General features: G+C 35.4%; 2 protein-coding genes across 7 annotated transcripts; one reads left to right on the plus strand and one right to left on the minus strand.

Moving 5' to 3' along the window:
• Positions 1–3,069: 3,069 nt before the first annotated feature.
• Positions 3,070–18,029, minus strand: calca (calcitonin/calcitonin-related polypeptide, alpha). Of its 6 annotated transcripts, none has more exons than XM_088611622.1 (6): positions 17,894–18,025; positions 8,149–8,378; positions 7,102–7,193; positions 6,233–6,370; positions 4,233–4,420; positions 3,070–3,591 (listed from the first exon to the last, which is right to left on the minus strand). In XM_088611622.1, exons 2-5 carry the CDS (start codon positions 8,233–8,235, stop codon positions 4,258–4,260), a joined length of 480 nt encoding a protein of 159 aa, XP_088467748.1. In that variant the 5' UTR covers positions 8,236–8,378; positions 17,894–18,025; the 3' UTR covers positions 3,070–3,591; positions 4,233–4,257. The 6 variants fall into 6 exon arrangements, with proteins under 6 accessions (XP_088467748.1, XP_088467750.1, XP_088467749.1 ...); XM_088611624.1 differs by having other exon boundaries at positions 6,233–6,367; positions 17,894–18,024; XM_088611623.1 differs by having other exon boundaries at positions 4,233–4,417; positions 17,894–18,024.
• Positions 17,436–23,490, plus strand: cyp2r1 (cytochrome P450, family 2, subfamily R, polypeptide 1). The gene is made up of 5 exons (XM_088611617.1): positions 17,436–17,792; positions 18,597–18,738; positions 20,750–21,382; positions 21,652–21,985; positions 22,352–23,490. Exons 1-5 carry the CDS (start codon positions 17,556–17,558, stop codon positions 22,524–22,526), a joined length of 1,521 nt encoding a protein of 506 aa, XP_088467743.1. The 5' UTR covers positions 17,436–17,555; the 3' UTR covers positions 22,527–23,490.
• The last annotated feature ends 259 nt before the right edge of the window (positions 23,491–23,749 follow it).

Raw genomic sequence — 23,749 nt, forward strand, 5'->3', positions numbered from 1 at the left:
GAACAGACAGAACTTTTAGGACAGTCAAATCAGAACACCGACCATAACTTCAGGGTAGTCAGTATACCTGCAGTATAGGCAGAGAGGGAGCAAAGGATGTCTATAGAGATAGAGATCCAGTCTATAGGTATTCCTTGGAGAGAAGGTTGAGCCTCCGCTACCAATGGTTTCCAGTCATTCAGCATTAGAGAGAGAAGTGCTGCATAGCTGAGCCAAAATTACAGTATATCCATGAAAGGAGAGTATAAACCATTCTTCATAAAACAGCTGATGTTGGGATGTGAGAAGGTCCTACTAGGAGTGTAGAGATGCTCAATCACTGCATGTTGGCTCTACAGAATTGATGTGGTGTGGAAACAATGGTGTCCTATGTTATTAGTGGAGCAGCATGTTGTCCTAAGCCAGGGTTTGATCAAAGACTATGATACTTCGCAGTATCTCCTAGAGTCAAAAAGTGATAACTGAGCATCAGGAGTTGTTATTGTAACAATGGGTTCATGCAACTATACATTTATATATACGTACACATTCGTGTTATATAAATAATTACGTATTCTTGTGTTAGCGTAAAGATTTTTTGCATGTCCAGTTTTATTATTGTGTTCTAATGTTCCCTGTTCCAGCGCTGTGATTCTATTACACTGCACCGGAGACATTGTGTCAAGATGCATCTAGGGTTTTGCTCTTTGTGTCCTGGTGGGTGTTGCCATGGTTCTTCTTTCCTGCCTCATTGCCTCATGTCTTGGGGTGATTTCAGTGACCTGGGGGGTGGTGATAAAAAGATGTTCCATCCTCCTGGTCAGGCGGTCCAATGTTAGCTGTTGTTGTTTGTGGATGCAACTATCATTATTGATGTACGAGCATTCCTTTCCTGGTTAAATAAAGCAGAACACACTGCAATGACTAAACGCAAACTAGGTTGACAGTGGCTACTTCCTCAGAACACACCTGAATGATTAGCTTGTTATCATACTTATGTGGATATACCTGACATTTGGGGAGAGACTGTGTTGCACACCTCGACCCAGTGCTACATTCATACATTGTCCAAACTTGTTTTTTTCCCTTGGCTATCAACTATCAAAGATTTTTGTTTACAGTAATTTCAATTTCCCAGCGCAATCCCCTGAACTGCACTATTTCTAATGAAGAAGCCGTTTAATGTAACATTCACACTTTACATGAAAGTTCAGATTTGATCAGTTCTGGGGTCTAAATATAGTTCACATCTTTAAATCAATCATAGGTACATGATGTAATCAGGCCTGCAAGAAAAAAAGTTTATAATATACTCAATTAAAAACTGATTAATTATAAATTAGTATCTGACCAATTTGCCCTCATAAAATTATGCAGTGATACCTCTTCCACCTGGTTTTAATATACTTTGAATGTATTATTTTCAAGACATACATGTAACACTACCTTTTACAAAATGCTACATTGATGATTGTAGCATTTTACCTTCATTATGATTATCATGTTGTAGGTTTTAAATTCTGGTTTCAATCCCTCTATTAACATTAATTATCATTAGGATCTTATTACAACACATGTGAAAATATTATTCGAAAGTATCATTCCGACAGGACAAAAGATATAATAACCAAGAAAACCTATAATACATAAAGATTACACCCCTCTCTAGAATAATCCTCAGTGATTTCAGTCTTCTGATGTGTGATAACACCCTGTAAGGCAAGTGGGACTCAAAGTCTTTGTATCTATTTTTTTAACTATCCTGCAAATGACATAAAAGAGGCATTCATGTTTTCTGGAAAGGTCGGTGGAAGCAGGGCAAAAAAATCTGGAGAGGCCAAGGACCTGTACATGGGAAATATCTTTGAATGTCGTCTTTCGTGATGGTCTTCTGGATCCACATTGAAGGTTTCTAACCAGAACTTTGGTGGTTTTTACAGAAATCTGCATGAATGTGTTTGCGCATTTGTAAGCGGTGAACAGAATAAGGTAACAACCTAAGTTTAACACTTCTTCTTCAGACTGTATTTAAAGGAAATGTGTAATGTGGTATCAGATATTATGAGAGGAATGTTTTGTCGTTGTTGTCTTCACACTTTTTATTTTCTGCAATTGTATGAGTGAAAGATCAATTGGGTTTTACGGATATTTTCAATAAACTAATAAGTTCAAGTTAAAACTGTTTAAGAAAGCTGCAACAGTCAGTTCTTCTTCAGGTTGAGCTCCAGGTTCCTGCATTTTATAGGTAATAGAATACATTGTGCTTTCTTAGTTTTCTTCATCTGTGTACTGTATTGTAGTCATTTGGAATTACAGGATAATATCTTATATTCATATAGCACCTTTCCCAATTTACATGTACAAGATGTAGTATCCGTAAAGAATATCATAACATTTTCTTTTTCTTTATTATTTTCACTTTTCTTGAGAATCACATTTACATTATGTTTCTCTCAAATTCAGAAGCCAGCCACAGAGAGCATTATTAATCATAAGCTAATAGATCAGCAGTAGAAATGGAGTTCTGTGCCAACTTTTCTAAGGGTTTTGCTGAAGCCGTTTCAAAATATGAGCTAATTATTATGATTCATATTTTGTTGTATGTAAATAGTCTTTTCTACAGATATTATAGATCTGTAGAATACATGTTTCATATCCTTAAAGTATTTAATCCAATGAATTGGATCAAGCAAAATATGGATTTAGAAAGGTGCATCGTGGACATTTAAAACCTTTATCCAGTTTTACAATTAAAAAGAGTCTAAGATCAGACTGCCAGCCCTAAAAAGGAAATTATTTTAGATAGCTTTCATATCTAATTATAGCTCCAATTCTACTGGAGGCATTTTAGATTTTCCAGTGCGTGCACTGGCAAAAGCCCAGTGTACAAATATCTATTATTCTGGACTGGTTGTATAATAATCATCCTAAGTGAAGAAGTTGGGTTAAGAGATCTGTTTCCATCAGGCACTATCAATTTAGCTTAAAGAATTCTGGTTAGAAGACTAATAGGGATGCGATCTTGTTTGGATGTGAGTAACCTCAATCACTTTAAGTCTTTGCAATAAAACAAGTATCCCGACCCAAATGTATCTAAAATACATTTTAATCTTGCTGAAATTCACAATTGTTACAATATTGAGTTGATTTTTTTAACATAATGTACAATCATGTTATGTAAAGTGTTTTACATCAAGGCACAAGACACAGCCATTTACAGGGAAGCCAAGAGAAGGCGGAGTTTAATGTAGTCCCCGAGGTTCTTTAGAGCACTGCTGAGACAGGTTTGAGTAGCGTGGATCACATTGTACAAATGCAGTCTAGGCCAAAAACTAAATAAATAACCAGTGCTATTTTGTTTTTATTTGAAATAGAGTTGCATATAAAAATGAATATAGTTTTGAATTCAGGATTTACGTGTAATATACAGAACTGAAGTGCTCATTTTTTTTTATCTCTTTGCCAAAAGCAAATATAAATATTCAGAACATCAGGAGGATGAGAAGTCAATCCTATGGTCTCTAGGCCATTCCTCGATTAAGTATGAGAGTTGAAGACAGGGTTTTCGTTTTTCCAAAAGATATGTAATGCTGCTTTGTTGAGAGTGTGGATCTGTAAAAGAAAAACACAAAATGTAATGAAATTAACAAGCAGCAGGCTGCACATGAACAATCTGTACATCTCGAACATTAACATATTTGATTCAGGGTTATTAGACATTATAGTTTGAAATATTTTTTTTTAATTTGAGTTATCTACAAAACTTGTATTCCTGTTGTATTTCTCTTTCTGCATGATCTCGCATTTGCATTAATGAGGTTGTGATTTTAGTATCTTTTTTTTCTGTTTCAGCACAGCAACTAAAGGTATTTCTGTGAGGTCCTGAATGAAAAATCGTGGCTCTGTATCACATTTATGCAGTTTTCAAATGGGAGAAAACCTATGGGTTTCAAGAAAAAATGGCTTATGAATACAAGGTGATACAGTATGTGCGCTGCAAATGGTTCTTGTGGCTGAGCAATTGAGACGGATAATGGATTCACCAAGTAAAGTGAATTACGAGCAGAGGCTATGGTGCACACAGATCAAGAGTAAGCACCGGGAGAGCAAGAGTGAGTGACAGAATGAAACAGGCATCATGCAGAGGAGTAGGAGAGAGGAAAAGGGAGAAAACCGAGCAAGGGCGAAACACTAACAGTGATAAAGAGAGTGCAAGCAAGGGAGACTAGCACTCCATAGTGCCATCCATTTACCATATCCCTGAAGAGCATTCGGATTTCACATTTGAATGTTTCTCCTTCGCCTCCCAAATGCTTTGGATCCCACGTTGGTTGGCACAAAGTTGCTGTTGCCCATGCCTCCTGATCTGCTCAGGAAATCTGCCAAGCGGTGAGTGACACATGTGGCTGTATTGCAGGCTCGTTTCTGTGCTGTAACGCTGCTTTAAGAAAGGGAAAACAAGGATCAGCTATTTGCTTTCTGAGAGGAAATCATAGGCGAGCACAGTTTCAAAATGGTGAAATCCAATACCAAGCCAACTTTTAAAAACATTCCTTGTATAAAGTATGTTGAATCAAATATAAGAGTCAGCACATGTACTACAACTAACATATAAGTTTATATTGATTTGTTTAAATTTGTTCATTTTTTTAATTTACCGGATTCATTTCAAAACAAATTATTTATATAATACATAAATCTTACCTGAAAGCCATCTTGAGGATCTAGAGGACCCTATTCTGTAATTTGTTAGCTTACTGTGAGGTGCACTGTTTGCTACTTCAGTTAAATACCACTATAAGATCATAGTTTGACTTTGAATTACTCCCTGTTTTTAATTGGCCAACTGTAAACTCATTTTGCATACATATTAATATTATTTACACTTAAATAAAGGAGAAAGAATTTTTCCTGGTAGAAAAATAAGTTTATTAAACAAGAAACATAGTCACGCATGAAAGAAGCATTTATTATTCTTAAGATTCTCGTTGTTATGACTAATGTTATTACCAGAGAAGTCAAGCAATATTACGTTATCAGAAAAAATACGACCTGAAGGAAACAGTTGTTTTAAACTAATCTTCGGTGTGTTTGTTTTTTTTTTAAATACTGTTTGGTGTTTAATTGAATTATGTATCTTTCTAGTATGATTCTCTGCCAAATCAACAGGGGGTCAAAAAGAAACTAACAAGGTATGCAATCAGGGCTTTAAATCAATCAAGCAGGGTCGATCCACATGCATCAAGATTTTTAAAAAAAAGGAAGGGAGCGGGAAAAAGGAAAGTAAGATTCTTAGATGCTGTCAAATGTTTCTCCATAGTTTGCATAGCGTTCATTTTCCAGCCCGCTCGCAACGCTTCTTTTCTTGCCAGGCGTGCTTGCTCCGACGTCAGTGCGAGGGAAAGTTTGCAATTTGTGCAATTCCTGCGACAGTTTGCCCAGGACACAAGTACTCAGATTGGAGCAGCGCTTGGAAATAGGTCTATCCAGGCTGTAGAAAAAGACAACATGCAGAGACAAGCTCATAATAAAAAAGAAGTGCATGCACATGCATGCTCAGTTTCTCCATTAAAGCTAGACACCTTCTCTCATCACAGGCAAATACAGTATCATGCACCGTCTCCTTGTTACCATCACTCTGGTTTCTATTCTACAAAATGCATGTCTAAAGGGTAGGGAAAATTACAATAATCATGCCTTTGTCCCTTTAATTTTGTTTTGGCTTCAAGAACATTGACATGTTTTTTTATCATGCACACCATTCTTCTTGGAATAAATGAGATCATGCATCCATTCCCTTAGGCATTCTATACTTGAGGCTCTCAGCAGGCAAACAAGCTCTCTAAAATTGTTTGTAAAATAAAATTATTCCATGCAGACAAAAAAAGAATATGACAGAGAATTAAATGCCATTATTTTTATTCCTTCCTTGTGCATTATCGAACATCTAAATTATGAACACATACCTCTACATCCTGAACATTTTAATCACAAATCTGAAGCACAAACTGCTTTAGGAAGCTGTGCAGTTTTTTTTCTTAACAGCATGAAAAGAATAAAAGTTAAACAAATAGCATTTGACCGTTGAAAATGTCTTAGTCAAGTTAATGTTCTGGCTATTTTGCACAAAAACAAAAAGGCAAATATATTGGTTTGAAACTGCAAATATGATCTTAACAGAATTTATGCTCATTATGTACTTTAGTATGAATAAGTTAACAAAGTTAGCAAAGAGCTATACAAAATTTCATACCTATTTCCGTCATTCACTTGTTGCTCCAGTTCTTCTGCTGTCATTTGCACAAATTCTTTTACTAAAGCATTGAGTAACCTCCGAGCTTCATAGTCGCTGAGTGTGACACGGTCTGTCATTGACTCTAAACCAGGTCTGCTGGCAAAAAGTTAATGATGCTGATTAGAATGGCTCAACATTACCACCGTAAGATTAGAAATAGCAATTTTGGATAGAACATTGTTAGTGCTAAAAGGAACTGGCTCCTGTTAAAAGGGATCTCAGCCAACAACACAACAATCTGCTAAAAGTATTCCATTTAAAAAAGTTGAGAGGTAGCCAAGTAAGAATTTATGGGAAAATCAATATTGTAGCAAGCACTATGAGTGTGCAGTGACTTATTGTGTTTTATGTTATTAACCTTACTGAATAAATTACTTACATTTTTTTTAATTTTGTAAATGTGTTCTGTGAAAATGCACTTGCCATAATTAGGCTTTCTTTTTCACTTAAATCAATTTTCATTTTTTTTACATTATTTAAGTCTTCTACAGTAATTTACATTATGTACTGTATATTAAATCATGACTAGGGAGATCATTTTTTCTCAAGTTTTCTCTGGTCGATAGTTGCTGTCTATGTCCATGATCTTGAATAGGGTACAAGCCTAAGTAGGTGTATCCATAAGACAATCTGAAAATTCTTTTTTTATCTAGAAATTGTCAAACATACTGCCAAACTGTGAATCCCATCATTTATGTTCAGGTTCAACATTTAAAAGCAGACAAGCAATTCCCTTAACATTTTCCAGATCTAGGCTACTTACTTTCTAAGTTCAATAATGCTTATGCTGTTCTTGAATGTGTATATTTCAGTACATTGATTCTCACCTGGCTGGAGCTGCTTGTGAGCTGTACATCTGACATATAACCAAGGCATAGGTGACAAGGAAAGCAGAGATCTTCAACATAACCATTGTTCCCTATAGTGGAGATACAGTTACTGTATATATATTCCCAAAAAAACACTTGGAATTTAATGGGTCATTAACAGGATCTTTAATAAATACAGATAAAGATGTTTGCTAATTAGCTTTACAGGTATTCCTGAAATACTGAGAAATGAGAAATTAACTTCTCACAATTGCTTTATTCAGTTCTAGGAAAGTGTACAAGCAAGGCAACCAAACTTGGTTAAATAGTTTTATCTGTAAAAATGTCTTCTAGAGTGTTGACTGTTTATCAAGTCATCTATCATTTCTATATTAGGATAAAGCTAGTATGTGCTTACCATTTAAAGAAAGGCTGGCACTTTTTGATGTTAAACAATCTGTTACTCTATGGTAAATCATTTCTGTATTCTTTTTATAATTCAAAGCTGAAGCATTAAAGTATTTTAATTGTGCTTTACGAGTGAAAGACAAGCAGAGAGTACCTATAGAGTACAGCATTGTTTCTAACTTGTTTTTTTCTCCATAACTGAGAGAAAGAGAAATTTAACAGCTTTCAAGACCAAATGTTTCTTGCAGGTTTTGATGCTAGGAAGAGTGGAATATTGCATTAGCAGTATCATCAAGATTATTGATTCTTTTAAGCCTCCCACTGGGATTATGTGCATTACTCTAATGAACTACAGGCTGTTTTCTCAGGACATGTGCTGTATTGAAAAATATTTCTTCCAAATGCACACAAATATATTTTCTTCCACAGATACACAATAACTGACTGTAGCCCTACAAATTTAAACTCTTCAAATCTGAAACTTAATTCTGTTTTATCAGTTGAAATGTATAGCACACAACGTGAATATTTGCTGCAATGAAAGTGGCTTGTCATATAGCATTTTGTCTATCATAACATCAAGTCATAGAACCAAAAATGGTGTGTATTATATTTTGTACATCACAATATAAAGAAAAGCTAAGACAAAATGCTTACCTTGTCTTGATTATCAGATCTTCCTCTGAGAAAACTGGTAAGGTTGATGTCTTTCAAGTGGTAGACCAACTCTTGATTCTGCTGCATGCAGTTAAGGTGTACATCCCTATATATGTATGACAAAGGTTTGTGTATCCACTGTGTAGGTGTTTAATTATCATCCATCAGCCAACCACAGCCTTCGGCTGCAAAGGCCAGCCAATCGACGCCCATCTCTTGGATCTGCCACACTAACAAGGGATATGGCACTCAGATTACGTCATTCTTTAGTCACTAAGTGCTCCATTCACAAAATCTGCCAGTCATTTGAACCATTTGATATCTAAATTTACCTTGAGATCATTAATTAAACAGGAGCAAATCAAATAAACGACCATGGAAATCATCCAATGCAATAAATATTTTATAGGTTTCCAAAAAAGTAACATTGCATGCTATTTTTCAAATGTCAAATCAATAAGCACTAGATGTAGCACTTGCTAGCAGAGCCATCTGCTGTGGAGCATAGCATACTGCAGACGCACATTCATATATCCATACTCATCGATACAAGCAGGCTGCTCACTGACTTGTTTGAAGCAGCAGTGTGCACAAATTGTATTTCAGTGTATTTTTGAATATGGGACCACAACTGAGGATGTTTTTACTGTTTAGTATCTGAAATAGTTAAAATCACACTTTGTCAAGTGGATAGAAATTAAGCTCTTTTATGTAGGTTTAAACTACAGCATGGTATTAGTGGTAACATATTTTGTCTATTATTAACAGTATATTATTTTTTTACGTGAAATAATCTACTTTGAGTGTAACTCGGAGCTAGTTCTGTGCTTGTTGGAGTTTTCAATGGTGGTGTGTAAGTATATTTCTAGAATTATTATTTACTTAACGTTTTGAGAAAACATGTATCTTATAATTCTTCACAGTTATCTACTTGAATTGCATTAATCCTTAGTAGTTCTAATCCATATCTATACAGCAGACAATGTGAATAGTTTTAAGCCAATTATAAAGCTGTTTTTGAGTGGTATCATCTAATTCCTTTTATTTTTCATTATTGGGGAGTGTATCATAAAGCATTCCAGCAGAAAGGCTTCCTCTGCGTCACACAAGAACCCCATTAGTGTGGATGAGCCTTTTAGTGCTATTGAACTAAGCAGACGACAGAACTAGTAAATCACATGAATTAGACACAGGCAGGCATCCAGGCTCTGCTGGAGCGTGATGTAAACTGGAGGTATATAAAAACTAATTCCTTTATTTTTATTTAAGATGTAATTCTATTGTGCAGTATGTCCAGAACCCATTCTTTAGGGAAACTAGTAACAACCTGTTTTTAGAGTTATGTTTTCAGCCTATATACAATTCCTGAATGAGAGCACATAGCAGCTCACTGAGATGCAAAAAATGAAGTAGATTTTCCCTGTTAATTTTCCTGCAAGCTGTTTTAGGATTTCAGTAAGTGACCAGTTGTACAAAGAGGTTATTAAGGATAAACTGAAAACATAATAACGGTCTTATCATTAGGAAATTCCTTTGAATGTCTAAACTCTTCTCAATGAAACATGTTGATCAGACATCATCTAAACATACATTTACAATTTTCAATAAATATAAATCGGTTAACAACCTTGTTTGTTGAATATTGACACTACATAAACATATGCAAATGTTTTTGTTTCTTGTGCCTTTATATGACAATTGCATACATTCATTTTTAATATATGTTATATGTATAAAAATTGAATAGTGCACATTTTTTCTTTTAACTAAATCAAAATAAAAAATCAATTTATGTATCATTTTTAATAGACAATATGTCCTTTAAATAAGGATAAAGGAGGCAAAATTATTATATATATTCATGGAGAGGGAGAAATGGATATGACTATTTCTCAATGAAATCTATTGCATCTGGCATTAAAGAAGAAGATACATTTAATGAAGACATTTTTAAAGTCAATACTGTAACCTTTTCCAGCTATTCTTATTTTTGTATCCTTCTATCCTCCCAAATGGACATTATTGCCTTATTCTTAAAGATGTTTTCTCGATCTGAAGTGATGTCAGAGTCTTATGAATGAAATAAGTATTTTACTTCCCTCATTCATAAATAAGGGCTTAAGCTGTGTATCTAGGTTTTTTATTTATTTTTATTGAGGAATATCTTTTCATCTTGTCAAATAATCAGTATTTGATTCTTTGACATTTACATAATCTCTTTTAAAAAACATAAGTGCTTGTTTTCTTTTTATTTTTGTAAGCATGCTCTGTGATATCTTTGTATGCTAACTCTGTGTGCAAAGACAACGTGTTCTTTCTGAATCTGCAATGTAATTCAATGAAACAAATTTTGCAGCACGTTTTCTGTTCCAAATGGCAGCGGAAGCGGTTTTCCAGTAAATCTAGCTTCAGAAAAAACAGGCTACATCAGAGTCAGAGGCTCAAATAGGGACTAAACCTCTGCTTATTATTCTGTATTAGAATTAGCCACTATGAGTCTTATTCCAAACTTATTTCCTACAATATTCACTTAACCCCTGATTTTGCAACACAGATATTCAACAATGAAGCTTTAAAGTCTTACCTGATTCATCCAGAATGGTCAATTAAACAGCACTATACATTATTTACATTTTTATTGAACTACTGTATCAGAAGTCATTTTTCCAATGTAAAATAAGCATAGTAAGCTTATTTTGATGGATGATGCAATATAAATGTACAGTATATATCCCTTATAGGTACATATAGAACTGTAAATACAGTCTTGAAACTAAAAAAAAAACATGCAATATGTAACTGTTCATCCATTCAATTTGTTTTTCATAGCTCTTGGTAAAATCCAATAATAAATCTTACAATGTGGGTAAGCTGTACAGCAGTGAACTGCTCAATGCAATTCTGAAGTAGGGAATCTAATGCTAATTCCCTGTGGTCTTAAACAGGACTAAATCTCTATGTGTATTTTGCCAACTTTATAAATTCAGATAACTGATTCAGATTCGAAAACAAAAATATTTAAACATTATTGTAGTGCGAATTTAGTTATATACAATAGATAGCTGTGATTGATCAAACATATAGCTGTGATTGATCTCACTACAGTAACTGATAGATATGGAAGGGAAATCTATCTACTCTACCTTTTAAATGTGGTTTTAAACAATATAGCATAACCAGCAGTATATGACAGTAACATCTGTAGAGGATGGCATGCTGCAATTAACCTTATCTTTCACTCTTAAGTGCTCATGGCCCAAGACCTCTGCATGGTCTTAATTACAATTTCCTTTAAAAAACAAGCTGCATGCAGCTCTTAAGCCTTTGTAGCAAACTCTCTGATCAATCACTCTCAAAATCGAATCAGTCCGAGTCCCAAAGTGGAATGTTTACCAATCACAAATCAATCTGTGTGTACATGTGCTCTTTCTATTGTGTTTCTTTCATCAGTTTAAAATGTTTAACATTTGTGCACCTGCAGACTTGAGTTGTGATGGGATTAATATTTACATATGCCAGAACTACAGTCAGACCTTAAAAATGGAAAAAAAATACTATACAGATCCGGCTCTCTGGCACAAGAGGTAATTAGACTTTATATATGGGTTCCTAATAAGTGCAGCTTAACTTTAGATACAAACAATTGTGTTGACAAAGTATTATCTGTGTATGTGCTGGGACGTTATGTTTTAGATGTTCCACATCAGTCTTTTTTCTGAGATGAATGTGCTTCAGGTCCTCAGCAGCATTTTCAGTTGCTCCCAGATTTATTTGTACTCTTGGTTAAATAGGAACAAAAATTTCATATAGCAGAATAGGTTCCAGATTGGATAATACCTCACTTAAATTGTTATAATGGCATTATAATAGTAACTAAAAATTTAACCAGAGTATCAGTACAGACAACAAATTCATATTTGTGATACAAAATTGAATTCCAGAAACCTATTGGTTCACATTTATTTACGCCTCAAAGTATCCTCTTCTAATGTTACTGTTGTATATAATTTGGAAGAGCAGAGGCAGACTCCTGAACTGTAGAGAGGCCTCCACCTCCAAAGGTTTCCTCTTTCTCCCAGGTTATAAATGGACGTAATAAATGAAAAAACGATAAAAAGATTGATAAAACGTGTAATCTACCAGTTTCCACTATAGTTTCCATTACTAATACGTTTAAGACTACTTATATAGTAACCACACTGCCAGGATGAGGACACAATCTTCCTACCATGAGCTGTGAAACAAGTGGTTTGGAGGTGACTATAAATCCAAAAGCAACAGCCTCTCCAAATCCCCTGCATGGATGTGGAGTTCATAGCTGGGTGGTAAGAAAGAAACCTCTTCTCATGATGAACCAAAAATGAGACAACTCAAACTCACCAGACAACATTTGAAGGATTGAAACATTGTATTATAGTCAGAGGAAATGTAAATTGAGCTTTCTGGACGTGCTCAGCAGGTTTATGGTTGGCGTTAAAAAGGAGAGCTTACTGTGAAATGTTTTGGATGTTTATTGTTTTTTGTTCTGGGTTTTTTGCATCTGCAGAATGTAGATGTTTTGACTGGATCAATCTCAATCTCCAGTCCAATTGATTTATTTGTGATTCTAACACAAGATGGCAGTTCACTAATGGAAACCAAAAGGGCTAAAAGACTTGGAGCAAATTTATATTGAGGAATATTTCCTTATTTACTGTACAGTATATGCTAGAACCTTATAGTGTAATCCCCACCAGAGGTGGACTTACACAATACTAGAGGAGTGTGAATAAATGTGATTCTAAATGTATTTTTTTAACTTGAATTATTTAAGTCACATAGACGAACATGACTATGCTCTGTTCAAAGCTATTAGGATTATTATATAATATATTTTTTAATTAATACCAGAAACATTATCCAGTCAGCAAATCTTTATTTAATGTTTATTGTTCCTATTTCATCAGGGGTATGCTTACATTTGGGGGAAACGGTATGTCTTGGATTACTTTGTATGTATTTTTTCTTTGAAACTACTGTATAAAATGGCTCCTTGTTAGAACTACTTAAAACTGATTCATTCTGATTGCCTCATACAGTAGATCATTGAAAACTAACATAACATAACTAACCCTAGACACCTATTCTCCACCATCAACAGACTGCTAAAGCCAAACTGCCCCACCACGTTACCTGCCTCATCCTAACTTTTGTAAGACATTCTTAGAGTTTTTTAGCTCCAAGATTGACAACATCTGGCATCACATTCTCTCCATGACTCCTCCCTGCTTGTCCAGCTTTACTGGTTCTCTTCTCTCTAGTTTCTCTCTGCTTGACTCTGCATGCCTCAGTTAACTGACTTTCGCATATGAAATCCACCACCTACCTTTTAGATCCCATTCCCACTGCTTTATTTCAATCCTGGTTCACTACTCTCTGACCCATTGTTCCTCACCATAATAAATGAATTCTTGAGCACTGGTGTGGTACAGTACCTGTGATCTTCAAACCTGCTGCTGTTAACCCTGTGCCACAAAAATAAATATGGCTCTGGACATCCTAAACAATTGTTGCCGTATTTCCAACTTAAACTTTCTTGGAACACGCTGTTACAATTCAGTTAAATAACCATCGCTTCGCAGAAAACCTCTCTGAACCCCTTGAATCTGGTTTCCAACAACTTCACTGCACAGAAACTGCTCTGGTTAAGTCACTAATGATCTTCTTCTGGTTTCTATCCTAATTATTCTTGACCTCAGTTCTGCTTTTGACACTGTTAACATTGATATCTCACTTTCTTGTCTGGAGAATGTGTTTGCTGTTACTGACACTGCTCTTAAATGGTTTTTTAAAGTCTTACCTCACTGACCACTGTCACTTTCTCTCTCTTGGTGGCTTTAACTCTGAAATTGGACTTGTTAAGTCTGGCGTTCCTCAGGGATCAATCCTGGACCCCTACTTTTCAGAATTTACCTGTTCCCACTTGGTCAGCTATTAAGATCACCTGGTCTAAATGATCATTTCTATGCTGATGATACTCATAGAAATCCATGCCAAGCCTGACTTCTATGTGGCTGTCTCTGCTCTCACTAATTGCATCTCTGACATAAAAATGTGGATGAAAACTGCAACAAATTATTGTAAAAAAAATAATAATATAAAATGGCATACAATTCCAAGTGATTTTTATTACATTTTCAAGAGCTAAATGCACTTAATGACAGATTGCCAAATATAATATAAAAGGTGATGCACCAAAGGTGTCTTGTCCCTAATCTTCTCAGGTTAAAAGACTCAACATAACAGAGAATTAAGATCAAAGCGTATGACAAACACATGCACACATAGAAAATACACCCACAAATTGCAGAACTGCATGTCACAAAATAGACAACTTGCTTTGCAATGTGAAGAGAGGCAGATGGCTTAAGAATTCACTTCTCAGGTCTGTAAATTGTCTTCACTGCAGCAAACAATACTGACTGGCAGCTGGTCATGCCATATTGGGAGAGAAAGGTCTACAAAAAATAATTTGGCTATTTAAAAAAAATTACATGGCTTGCCACTTAAAGAATTAAAAGGTGTTATTTTAACATATGTATACAAGAATAAAAATATTTTACTTATTTACTTAATATTGCTATTTAATATTTTATTATTTAAAATAAGCACATCTCCATGGCTACCAGATGTATAAATGGTAGAAGATGATAGTATAAAAGAAAAGATTTTCATGATTCATGTTCATTGTTCATTTGACTGTCATGTTTATATGTTAAGAATGACTCGTTTTCATTTTTAAATTTGACAGATTTAATATGAAGCAGTAGAGACATGTCTCAAGTGCATTTATTAGATTATCCTTCTGTATGAAAACAAAACTTTTCATCACACCTGAACACTTACTAAAATGAAATGAAGGCTCTCCTGAAAGCATTGGATTTAAAAAAAAAGTACTGCTATGGGTTAAGAGACGCATTTATTACTATTAGCTCTATCAGTATCTCAGGAAATTGAATTTGTAGCAGAAGCAGGCATATAGCTGTATCATTATTAAGGCAACAGGATAAGTGTAGCTGCAGTAAGTAAGTTGTACTGCTTATGATTTATAGTAAATAAACAATGGACAATGAAGTCATAGTGAATCACTCACAATTTTAAGAAAATCGGTTATAATCTATTGTGTTTTGCTTGCAAACGTGCATCAGGTTAGGATTGTGATTGAATTTTGCTTACCCCTTACAGTGCAATTTCTTCATTTAGTAAGGCTTCTTGTCTTTTTGTTTTCTGGGACATTTTTAGTTTTGTGTCAATTCAGAAGCTTCACATTAATGCATGAAAGTGCTTTGAGTCCATTATCTGTGGGGTCTTAGCTCAATGGTATTTAAAATGTGTTGATTGCTCAGTTGTACTGTCTGTAAACCTCTTCTGTGGTACTTTCACTATTCCCTATTGTAATGTGGCTTATACTTTGGCATGATTCTTCTGATGAATATTGATTTTAATATTGCTTCATGAAAATGATCTAGGATCCTGACACCTTCTTTTTCATAAAATACATTCTGTAATAAAGTCTAATGCTATATTGAGCAGTGCATTAAAAGAAACCCATGGAAAACTATTGTATTGGATATGAAAGCTAAATGCCAGCTGGTTTAGTTTTAAGGATATGCAGCACAGTAAATAGTCATCTGTGCTAATGAGGAACAATTTCAAAGAAAGTCAGTGAACAGGAAATTTAACAAAATCTGTTTGCATGCCAAAGGGAACATGGTAGTGCTTACATTCAACAAGGGGTTTCGTTAACATTTCCACCATTTCCACCCAGGAGAATAGTGAATCAATCAAACACAATAGGTCAGGATTTGAGAGAAAGGGAAGTGAGGTGAAACGAGAATAAAGAAAGCACGTTTTTTTTCTACTAAACTCCATCTTTTGGCATAATTTCAAGGGCTGTGTAGGAGTTTATTAATGCTGTTCAAATTTGGCAGGTCTTTTAGAAGGTTAAGTTGAAGGCAATTAAAACATGTGACCTGTCGCCAGCCACTGCGGTGATTTATGTATTTCAGCTAATGAAGATTTAAAAATCAAACTAGAAATTAAATGTTTAGTACACAATACAGTATGACTGGTTAAAGACACTTGACATGGAAAAAAGCAACACTGGTGGTCAATGTTTAGTGCAATTAATCTGTCTGCCTGACATTAAACAGAGACCCTATAATAGTACTCAGGACACAGTAAAAGACACAGGCAAACAACTCCAATCTTTAGTTCTGCCAGGAGCATATCACAAAAAAGACAATTTTTTGTTAAAGGCAAGCAACTTACAAGTGTACCCCACTTATCATACCTAGTATCACAATGATAAATGAAATCCATGCAATTGTTTAGGACATATTCAGTGAGTAATAATTCTTAAATAGCAGATTTTAATTCTTTACTCTTGTTTGGTAGTAGGTAAAGTCCAGACTAGTCCAGGTATGCCTTAATATGTTATAGTGCAGTGTTAGGTCTGAAGTACAGGAGTTTGTAAGACCTACAATGTTATACACTGGAAAACTATATACTGTAAATATAATTAGTCACAATATTACACAAAGGAAAACTATATACTTTAAATATAGTTAGTCAAAGTATAGCCATTGTGAAAAGTTGTCTAGGATTTCGATAACCCATCACACAGGTTTTACTGCTTGTTTCAATCTTGTGGGTGTAGGTGTTTCTCTACTTCTGAAGGTAGCTTCACTTATTTGTTTTTAATACAATCCTTTACTTAAAATTAATTTTAAATAAGGAAACAACAATTCTGATGTACAGTGATGACCTGGAGATGTCCTTCTTTTACAACAGAACATTGATTGGAGGACCTTGCTAAAGGGTACAGTAGTAGCCTCCTACCCTGGATTTGAACCCATAACTCTCTGGCTGTGACTCCAGAGCCCCTGTGTACTACTTCCCACTGTTGTTTCTGTAACAGATGTTTTTTTTTGGGGGGGGGGGTCTTAGCGTATTATATAAATATTACTGGGCAAGGAGATCAAAAACTGCAGGACCTTATAATGTGTTATTTACAGGAACAAATACTACTTTTGCAACACGCGAGAACTATTCGAATTGAGCTCACCATTTCATTGCAAAACAAGAACATTTCAGACTGTCTACAGTACATTTTATTCTTCCGACCGTTTACAGTTAAAGCAGCTCCGTTTTCCTAAAGTTATGTTCCACTGACTGACAATTCCACATTCTAATCAAAGTTCATCAGTAGTAAGGAAACCTTACTTCGCCTAACCAATCTTGGCGAACTAGAGGCGGGCACTGTTACAACATGTGTGCCGGAGAACGTGATGCAGTGTATAGCAATATTTGCTATAAGGAGAGTGAAGATTAATTTGTGAAACGGCTTTAGTTCATACAGATTGAAAATGGTAACGGCAGGGGTGACTGCTCTCCTGTCACTGTCATCCAGGCAGGCTTTCGTTGCTTTCGGCAGTTTGGTAGTTACCTTTCTGTTTTTCCTGCTGATCCGTCAGCTTGCTAAGCAGAGGAGACCCAGAGGTTTCCCTCTGGGACCTACACCTTTGCCTCTAATTGGGAATATCCTGTCTCTCGCTTCGGAGCCGCACGTCTACATGAAGAAACAGAGTGAAACCTACGGACAGGTAGAACTTTACAGACGGCAGCCATACATTTATTCCAGATCGTGATTTATTTCATCAAGACACGAGAAAGAAACAGATATACTGTAGACAACTTCACTTACCGAAGAAATAAAGTACTGTGTTATTAATACTCTTAATCACTGAGTGCCGTGCCCGGTTTGCGAATCGCCGTCCTAATGTCCCCTGAGTACATGATGTTGTAAACTAGTCTGTAGAATCATATTATTCATAGCATTGCAGGGACACGGTGTTTTAGAGATTCAACATGGCAACAAAGCATCTTTTGTCTTTCAAGTGTGTCAAAGGTTAACGCTAAGATCATCTAAATTATGTTCTTAAATTTCATCAGCCTACTCGTACTAGAAAAAAATGCAATTTTGGCATTGCAAAATGCCTGGAAGCATTTTGAAGCCAGAACTGCTGAGTTTGCTCTTCTCAGAACTTTTATCATCGTGGTAAAGAAAGTATTCTAAACTTTAAAGGAATAATATCGCACACCACTGGCAATGAAAATAGACATTTGATAATGTTGTCACTGTTTCTTTGCATACATATACACAATTTGTATTGCATACAGCTATTCAAAATGAAGGACATAAATTCTGTAAAACAAAATACTGTATATCAATAAGATCTCTGTTTTTCTAACTTTATGACAGTGTTATAAGGTGGAAAGTCAATATGTATCGCAACAATACAGAAACCGACATATTATGATGATAGTATCAATTTGCATGAATCCAAAGCGCTTTGTGTAATGGTCAGTTGTGATTATTCATCTATGTACTATTTATTTTTTTAAAGATTTTTAGTCTTGACCTGGGTGGCATATCAGCAGTTGTGCTTAATGGTTACGATGCCATTAAAGAGTGTCTTTCACACCAGAGTGAAATTTTTGCAGATAGACCTTCTCTGCCTTTATTTAAAAAGATGACCAAAATGGGAGGTATGTGCAAATTCTTCATTGTTATTTGTTATGATCCCTCTGTTGACTGTGAGCACTAAAAACACAGCTTGAAAGTAATTCATGAGTCAATCCCAGCTTGTAAACTTGAATGGTCTATTCAGACACTGTATCATGAGAAGTGGGAAGAAGTGAAGAAATGAAATTTGGTTTGCACACAGGTAGGACTATGGGGAATAATTTTTCCATGGTACATGATAGTGGGTACAGATCAGTTTCAGCATCTGTGTGCGGTGTCCTTCCAGTTTTTCCAGCTATCACAGACACAAGTAATGATGACATTGTGAGTCAGTGCAGCACCCTCCAGTTTGTCCTGTCATTGTCCATGGTAATGTGTTCTTAGTGTCTCATTTGTATATCTGAATTAATCCTTCGATGGTGCAAGTTTCACATGACTATTATTATTGTTATTTGAGCCCTCCACATTTCTGTACAAGCGCTGTATACAGTATGTGCAGATACAGTTCATTGAAATCACAAAAGACAAGTCTATTGTCTTGACTCATAAACAAGCAGACAAAACATTCAGCAGTTACAGACCGGTTTTGCCCTAACTCGTCTAGGGACTCTTCAATGCAATGTAGCCATGTCTTGACTATGCTCTTATTGTAGTTTTGCCCTTTGTTTTAACTGGAAGGTCCGCTTGTTGCAAAAGAGGAAGATACCCCAAAATAAAGTAAGAGGCATCGAGCCAAGATATGTTTAAATGTTGTGTGCCACCTTAGCAACAGAACACATCCTTAATAGTCCAAAGTCATGTTTAGGCTAAAGACACCAGTAAAGACATATTTGTTGAGGCACAATGTTAAATTGAAATTAATATTAAAATAACGAATTATCTTTTATGCAAAGAAGGCATTTAACAAATAATACCCTGATGGGGTCTCTTGAGTGCAGTGCAGTTATAACTTGATTGTGCTTTTGTCATTATTTTGTTTTTCATATCATCTTGCTCCAGTCAAAATGTACTTATATAGTACATGTTGACCTCAATGTTATGAAATAAATGCTTCCTGTAAACAAACGGAATGAGAACTGATCTAAAGACGAGGTTCTCTGCAGACTCTGGAACCTCTTGGAGTGAACATTCCTATTCTGACATCACCACATCCTGCAGAGAACTTTTGAACAACAAGTCTATTGCACTGTACAGTCATCTTTTGATGTGATTTCAGACATGCATTTTGAAGCTAGTCCAAAGACTGCTCCTTTTTTTTTTCTTTTAGTCTTTCTAAACAGTTGAAGACTTTGGTCCAAAATGTCATTAGACAAATGATTTTTGAGGAGTAGGTTGAACTGCAGTGCACAAAAATATTGACATTTGCAATTTACATTTTTTTTCTCAGTTATACAAAGCTTTAAATTATTTGGTAAATAATTTAAGGATCTGAAAAAAAATACTTTTTATTATTGTGTAACCTTGTGCATTGCAGAACTATTTCCTTTTTTTTAAAACAGCTGAAGAAGGAAATGTATTTGAAACTTCATGAAGAAAATGATTTATGAATGATTGAACTCTTGTGTGCAACTTAAAAACTTAGCTTTCTTTTAAATATATATATTTAAATGTGTTGTCCTATTTCTAACCTCATCCAGTGTAGTACAAAGCTCAGAATTGATCTCTCTCAAAACAGATTCAACATTAAAAATCAGAAACTGGGGATAAGGCAGCACTGTTTAAAAGTGAACTCCTAACTTTTAAATTAAGCATACAAAAATAAATCAATACATCTAATAATTATTAACTCAGTGTGCAGTCCTTACTGTATGTCATCAGGCCAGTGTTAAGAACACAGTATATGTTGTATGTGCATTAAGTTTTGTTGACTTAGACAAATTACTTTTCTGTTTCATTTAATTAATTCATCTGTTACAGAAGCAACAAAAGTTAGAATTAACGTTAAGCAAACTAATTTTATGTAATTTTGAAATTATTACTATTACTTGTAATTATTATTATTACTTGTTTCTCCTTCCTCTTTGTTTTATTTAGGGCTTCTTAATTGCAAGTATGGCCGGGCTTGGATTGACCATCGCAAACTCGCTGTCAACAGCTTCAGATACTTTGGCTATGGCCAAAAGTCATTTGAAAACAGAATCTCGGAAGAGTGTATGTTTTTTGTGGATGCTATCGATGACTACAAAGGAAAGCCTTTCAATCCCAAACACCTGGTCACGAACGCCGTGTCCAACATAACCAACCTCATCATCTTTGGAGAACGCTTCACATACAATGACACGGACTTCCAGCACATGATCGAAATATTTAGCGAGAACATCGAGCTGGCTGCCAGCGGGTGGGCGTTTCTCTACAACGCCTTCCCATGGATTAAGATTCTTCCTTTCGGAAAACACCAGAAGCTTTTCAGAAACGCAGCCGAGGTATATGATTTCCTGCTGAAGATCATTGACCGCTTCTCTCGGAACAGAGTGCATCAGTCCCCGCGACACTACATTGATGCCTATTTCGATGAGATGGAGCAAAATGCTAGTGATCCCGCAGCTTCGTACTCCAAAGAAAATCTAATATTTTCTGTAGGTGAGCTCATTATTGCTGGGACAGAAACAACAACTAACGCATTACGTTGGGCCATGCTGTATATGGCTCTCTACCCAAGCATGCAAGGTAAGCACAACTGTATAACACCCTGCATCACAAGACTGAAAATACAGTAATGTGATTCACTGGGATGTGACAGTAAGAAATCATGTGACAGCGCGAGTTGCCACAAAGCTTAATTCTTTCTCTCTGAATGAACATGATCATTACTCTCTAACAACAGTTCAGAAAGTAAATGGAGATGGGTATTACATACATTATTCATGACTGAAATGATATACAGATTACAGTGGGCTAAGTGCTGCAGCTAACCTGATTGTCTTGTGCTTTCCTAGGTAAGGTGCAGAAAGAGATAGACAGTGTTGTTGGAAAGAGCAAGCTACCTTCTTTAGATAACAAGCCTAAAATGCCATTTACCGAAGCTGTGCTGCATGAGGTCTTGCGCTTCTGCAACATAGCGCCTCTTGGGATTTTTCGGGCGACTTCTGAAGACACGGTTGTGAGGGGATATTCAATACCACGGGGGACCACAGTGATAACAAATCTGTACTCTGTTCATTTTGATGAAAAATACTGGCGCAAACCCGAGCAGTTCTCTCCAGAGAGGTTCCTAGACTGTCATGGGAACTTCATTAAGAGAGAGGCCTTTGCACCGTTTTCATTAGGCAAGTTTACGCTCCATATTACTTAACAGAAAACCTGTCAGTGGTTAATAGAGACCCATCGTTCTTCACAACTACTGTACAGTGTCTTATTATACTACTACTAAAAATAATATTATTATTCTGTAGCTTTTTACTTTATTGTAATTTGTACAAGCCTATGAATGTACTATGTTGATTTTCTCTGAACAAAAAACATATGCAAAAGCACAACCTACCTTGTTTTGCTAGAGTGTAAATGACAAGATCTTTCTAACTAGATCTTAGGCCATCAGCTGCTTTGATACATTCCCATTCTATAATAATTCTGTCTGTTTTCCAGTGTTGAGTGGCTTCTTTCAGTCATGGTTTTGTGTATTTAATTGCTAGGAAGAAGACACTGTCTTGGGGAGCATCTGGCGAGAATGGAGATGTTCTTGTTCTTCACAACATTGCTTCAAAGGTTTACTCTTCAATTTCCTCAAGGGTCAGAACCAACTCTTACACCCAAACTAGGAATGACTCTACAGCCTCATCCCTATCTCATCTGTGCCATCAGGAGGCAGTAGCGCACAGAATTGTACAGTATGAGTAATTATGAGTAAACTCAGGGAAATGGATCACTGAAACCCAGTGCAGTTAAAGTGCTTTCACACCAACAAACCTCAAACTGAAGAAGGCAGTTTTTAATTCCATTTTGTAATGGTGCAAACATAGTCAAATATTTTCAACTGAGCACTCCGTCAGAGCTGTCCAAAAAAAGTTAGTTTGCAGCTAACTTGCAAAGAATAAGAAAATGGGTTTTAAGTGGAAATATTGCTAATTAAAAAAGGTAAAGATGAAGACCTTCAAAATCCATCCATAAAACCTTGCACATTTTTTTCTTCTGCAAGGTGATAAATTCTTGGTACTCTTTTATAATGACTCTTTCTAGAGAACTTGTTATCCAGTTAAATGTTAACTTTAATGTAAATTACTACACCATGTCAGGGACACAATGGGACTAATGATCTCCCTGCATTAGAGTGTGTCCTTGCTATACAGTGAGTAATATGCATTTCACTGTTGCCCATTTACTGAATGTTTAGTCTGATATGGACATTTTATTAATGTTGCTTTTCTATTAGATTTTTTAAATCATTTTATGTTACAATAAATGTTAACTGGTCTGGCCAGAAAAAAAATAACTTAAAAGTTTGTAGTAAAACATTTGATATGATTTGCTAAAACTGTGAAGTTAAGAGTAACACACGAGGAATACAATCAAAAATTAGATTGAGAGATTTTGTTGAAAAACCATGCCTTTTCAGAGATACAACTGTGGAAATAGCAGTTGCAGTATCTTTATTTTAATGTGTATTGCAATATTCTGTTCTTATCACTGTATTCTGTTTTTAAACTCGGATGTTAAAAGTGCCTGTTTACAACTATGGTGGAGGTACTGTCTGTCTTTCGCTGTAGACATTGTAAGATACTGAGGTTGTGGAACTGCTTCTTTATTTTCCTTATTAAAGTTCTTGCAAGGATCACTAACAGACGTGTATATTTTGTCCATATATGCTATCTCAGAGTTACCAAATGTGCTCTGGTCTTTTAAACACTTAAGAGCAAAGTATTTCCAGATGATGTTTTGAAACAAAATAGAGAAATCAATTAAAATGTTCTACAAAAAATAGAAAATGCAAATTCATTTTCAAATACTTAAAAACTTTTTTATTAAGTGAAAACAGTAAATATTGAAAAGAAAGAAAAGAAAGATACAGTAGTTCAAGAGTGAATGTAGGATTTATTT

The sequence above is a fragment of the Lepisosteus platostomus genome, chromosome 18 (genome assembly GCF_059453375.1).
Source record: "Lepisosteus platostomus isolate fLepPlt1 chromosome 18, fLepPlt1.hap1, whole genome shotgun sequence".
Lineage (NCBI taxonomy): Eukaryota > Metazoa > Chordata > Actinopteri > Semionotiformes > Lepisosteidae > Lepisosteus > Lepisosteus platostomus.

What these genes read in the sequence shown, in the direction of transcription:
- calca (XM_088611619.1), bottom strand. Translation starts at nt 8,235, where the DNA reads ATGCAGCAGAATCAAGAGTTGGTCTACCACTTGAAAGACATCAACCTT. An exon ending in TCACAAGCAGCTCCAGCCAG is followed by an intron (nt 6,371 to 7,101) that starts GTGAGAATCAAT and finishes ACTTTTTGCCAG; the next exon opens with CAGACCTGGTTTAGAGTCAA. An exon ending in CAAGTGAATGACGGAAATAG is followed by an intron (nt 5,471 to 6,232) that starts GTATGAAATTTT and finishes CTTTTTCTACAG; the next exon opens with CCTGGATAGACCTATTTCCA.
- cyp2r1 (XM_088611617.1), top strand. Translation starts at nt 17,556, where the DNA reads ATGGTAACGGCAGGGGTGACTGCTCTCCTGTCACTGTCATCCAGGCAG. An exon ending in AAAGATGACCAAAATGGGAG is followed by an intron (nt 18,739 to 20,749) that starts GTATGTGCAAAT and finishes TGTTTTATTTAG; the next exon opens with GGCTTCTTAATTGCAAGTAT. An exon ending in GCACCGTTTTCATTAGGCAA is followed by an intron (nt 21,986 to 22,351) that starts GTTTACGCTCCA and finishes ATTGCTAGGAAG; the next exon opens with AAGACACTGTCTTGGGGAGC.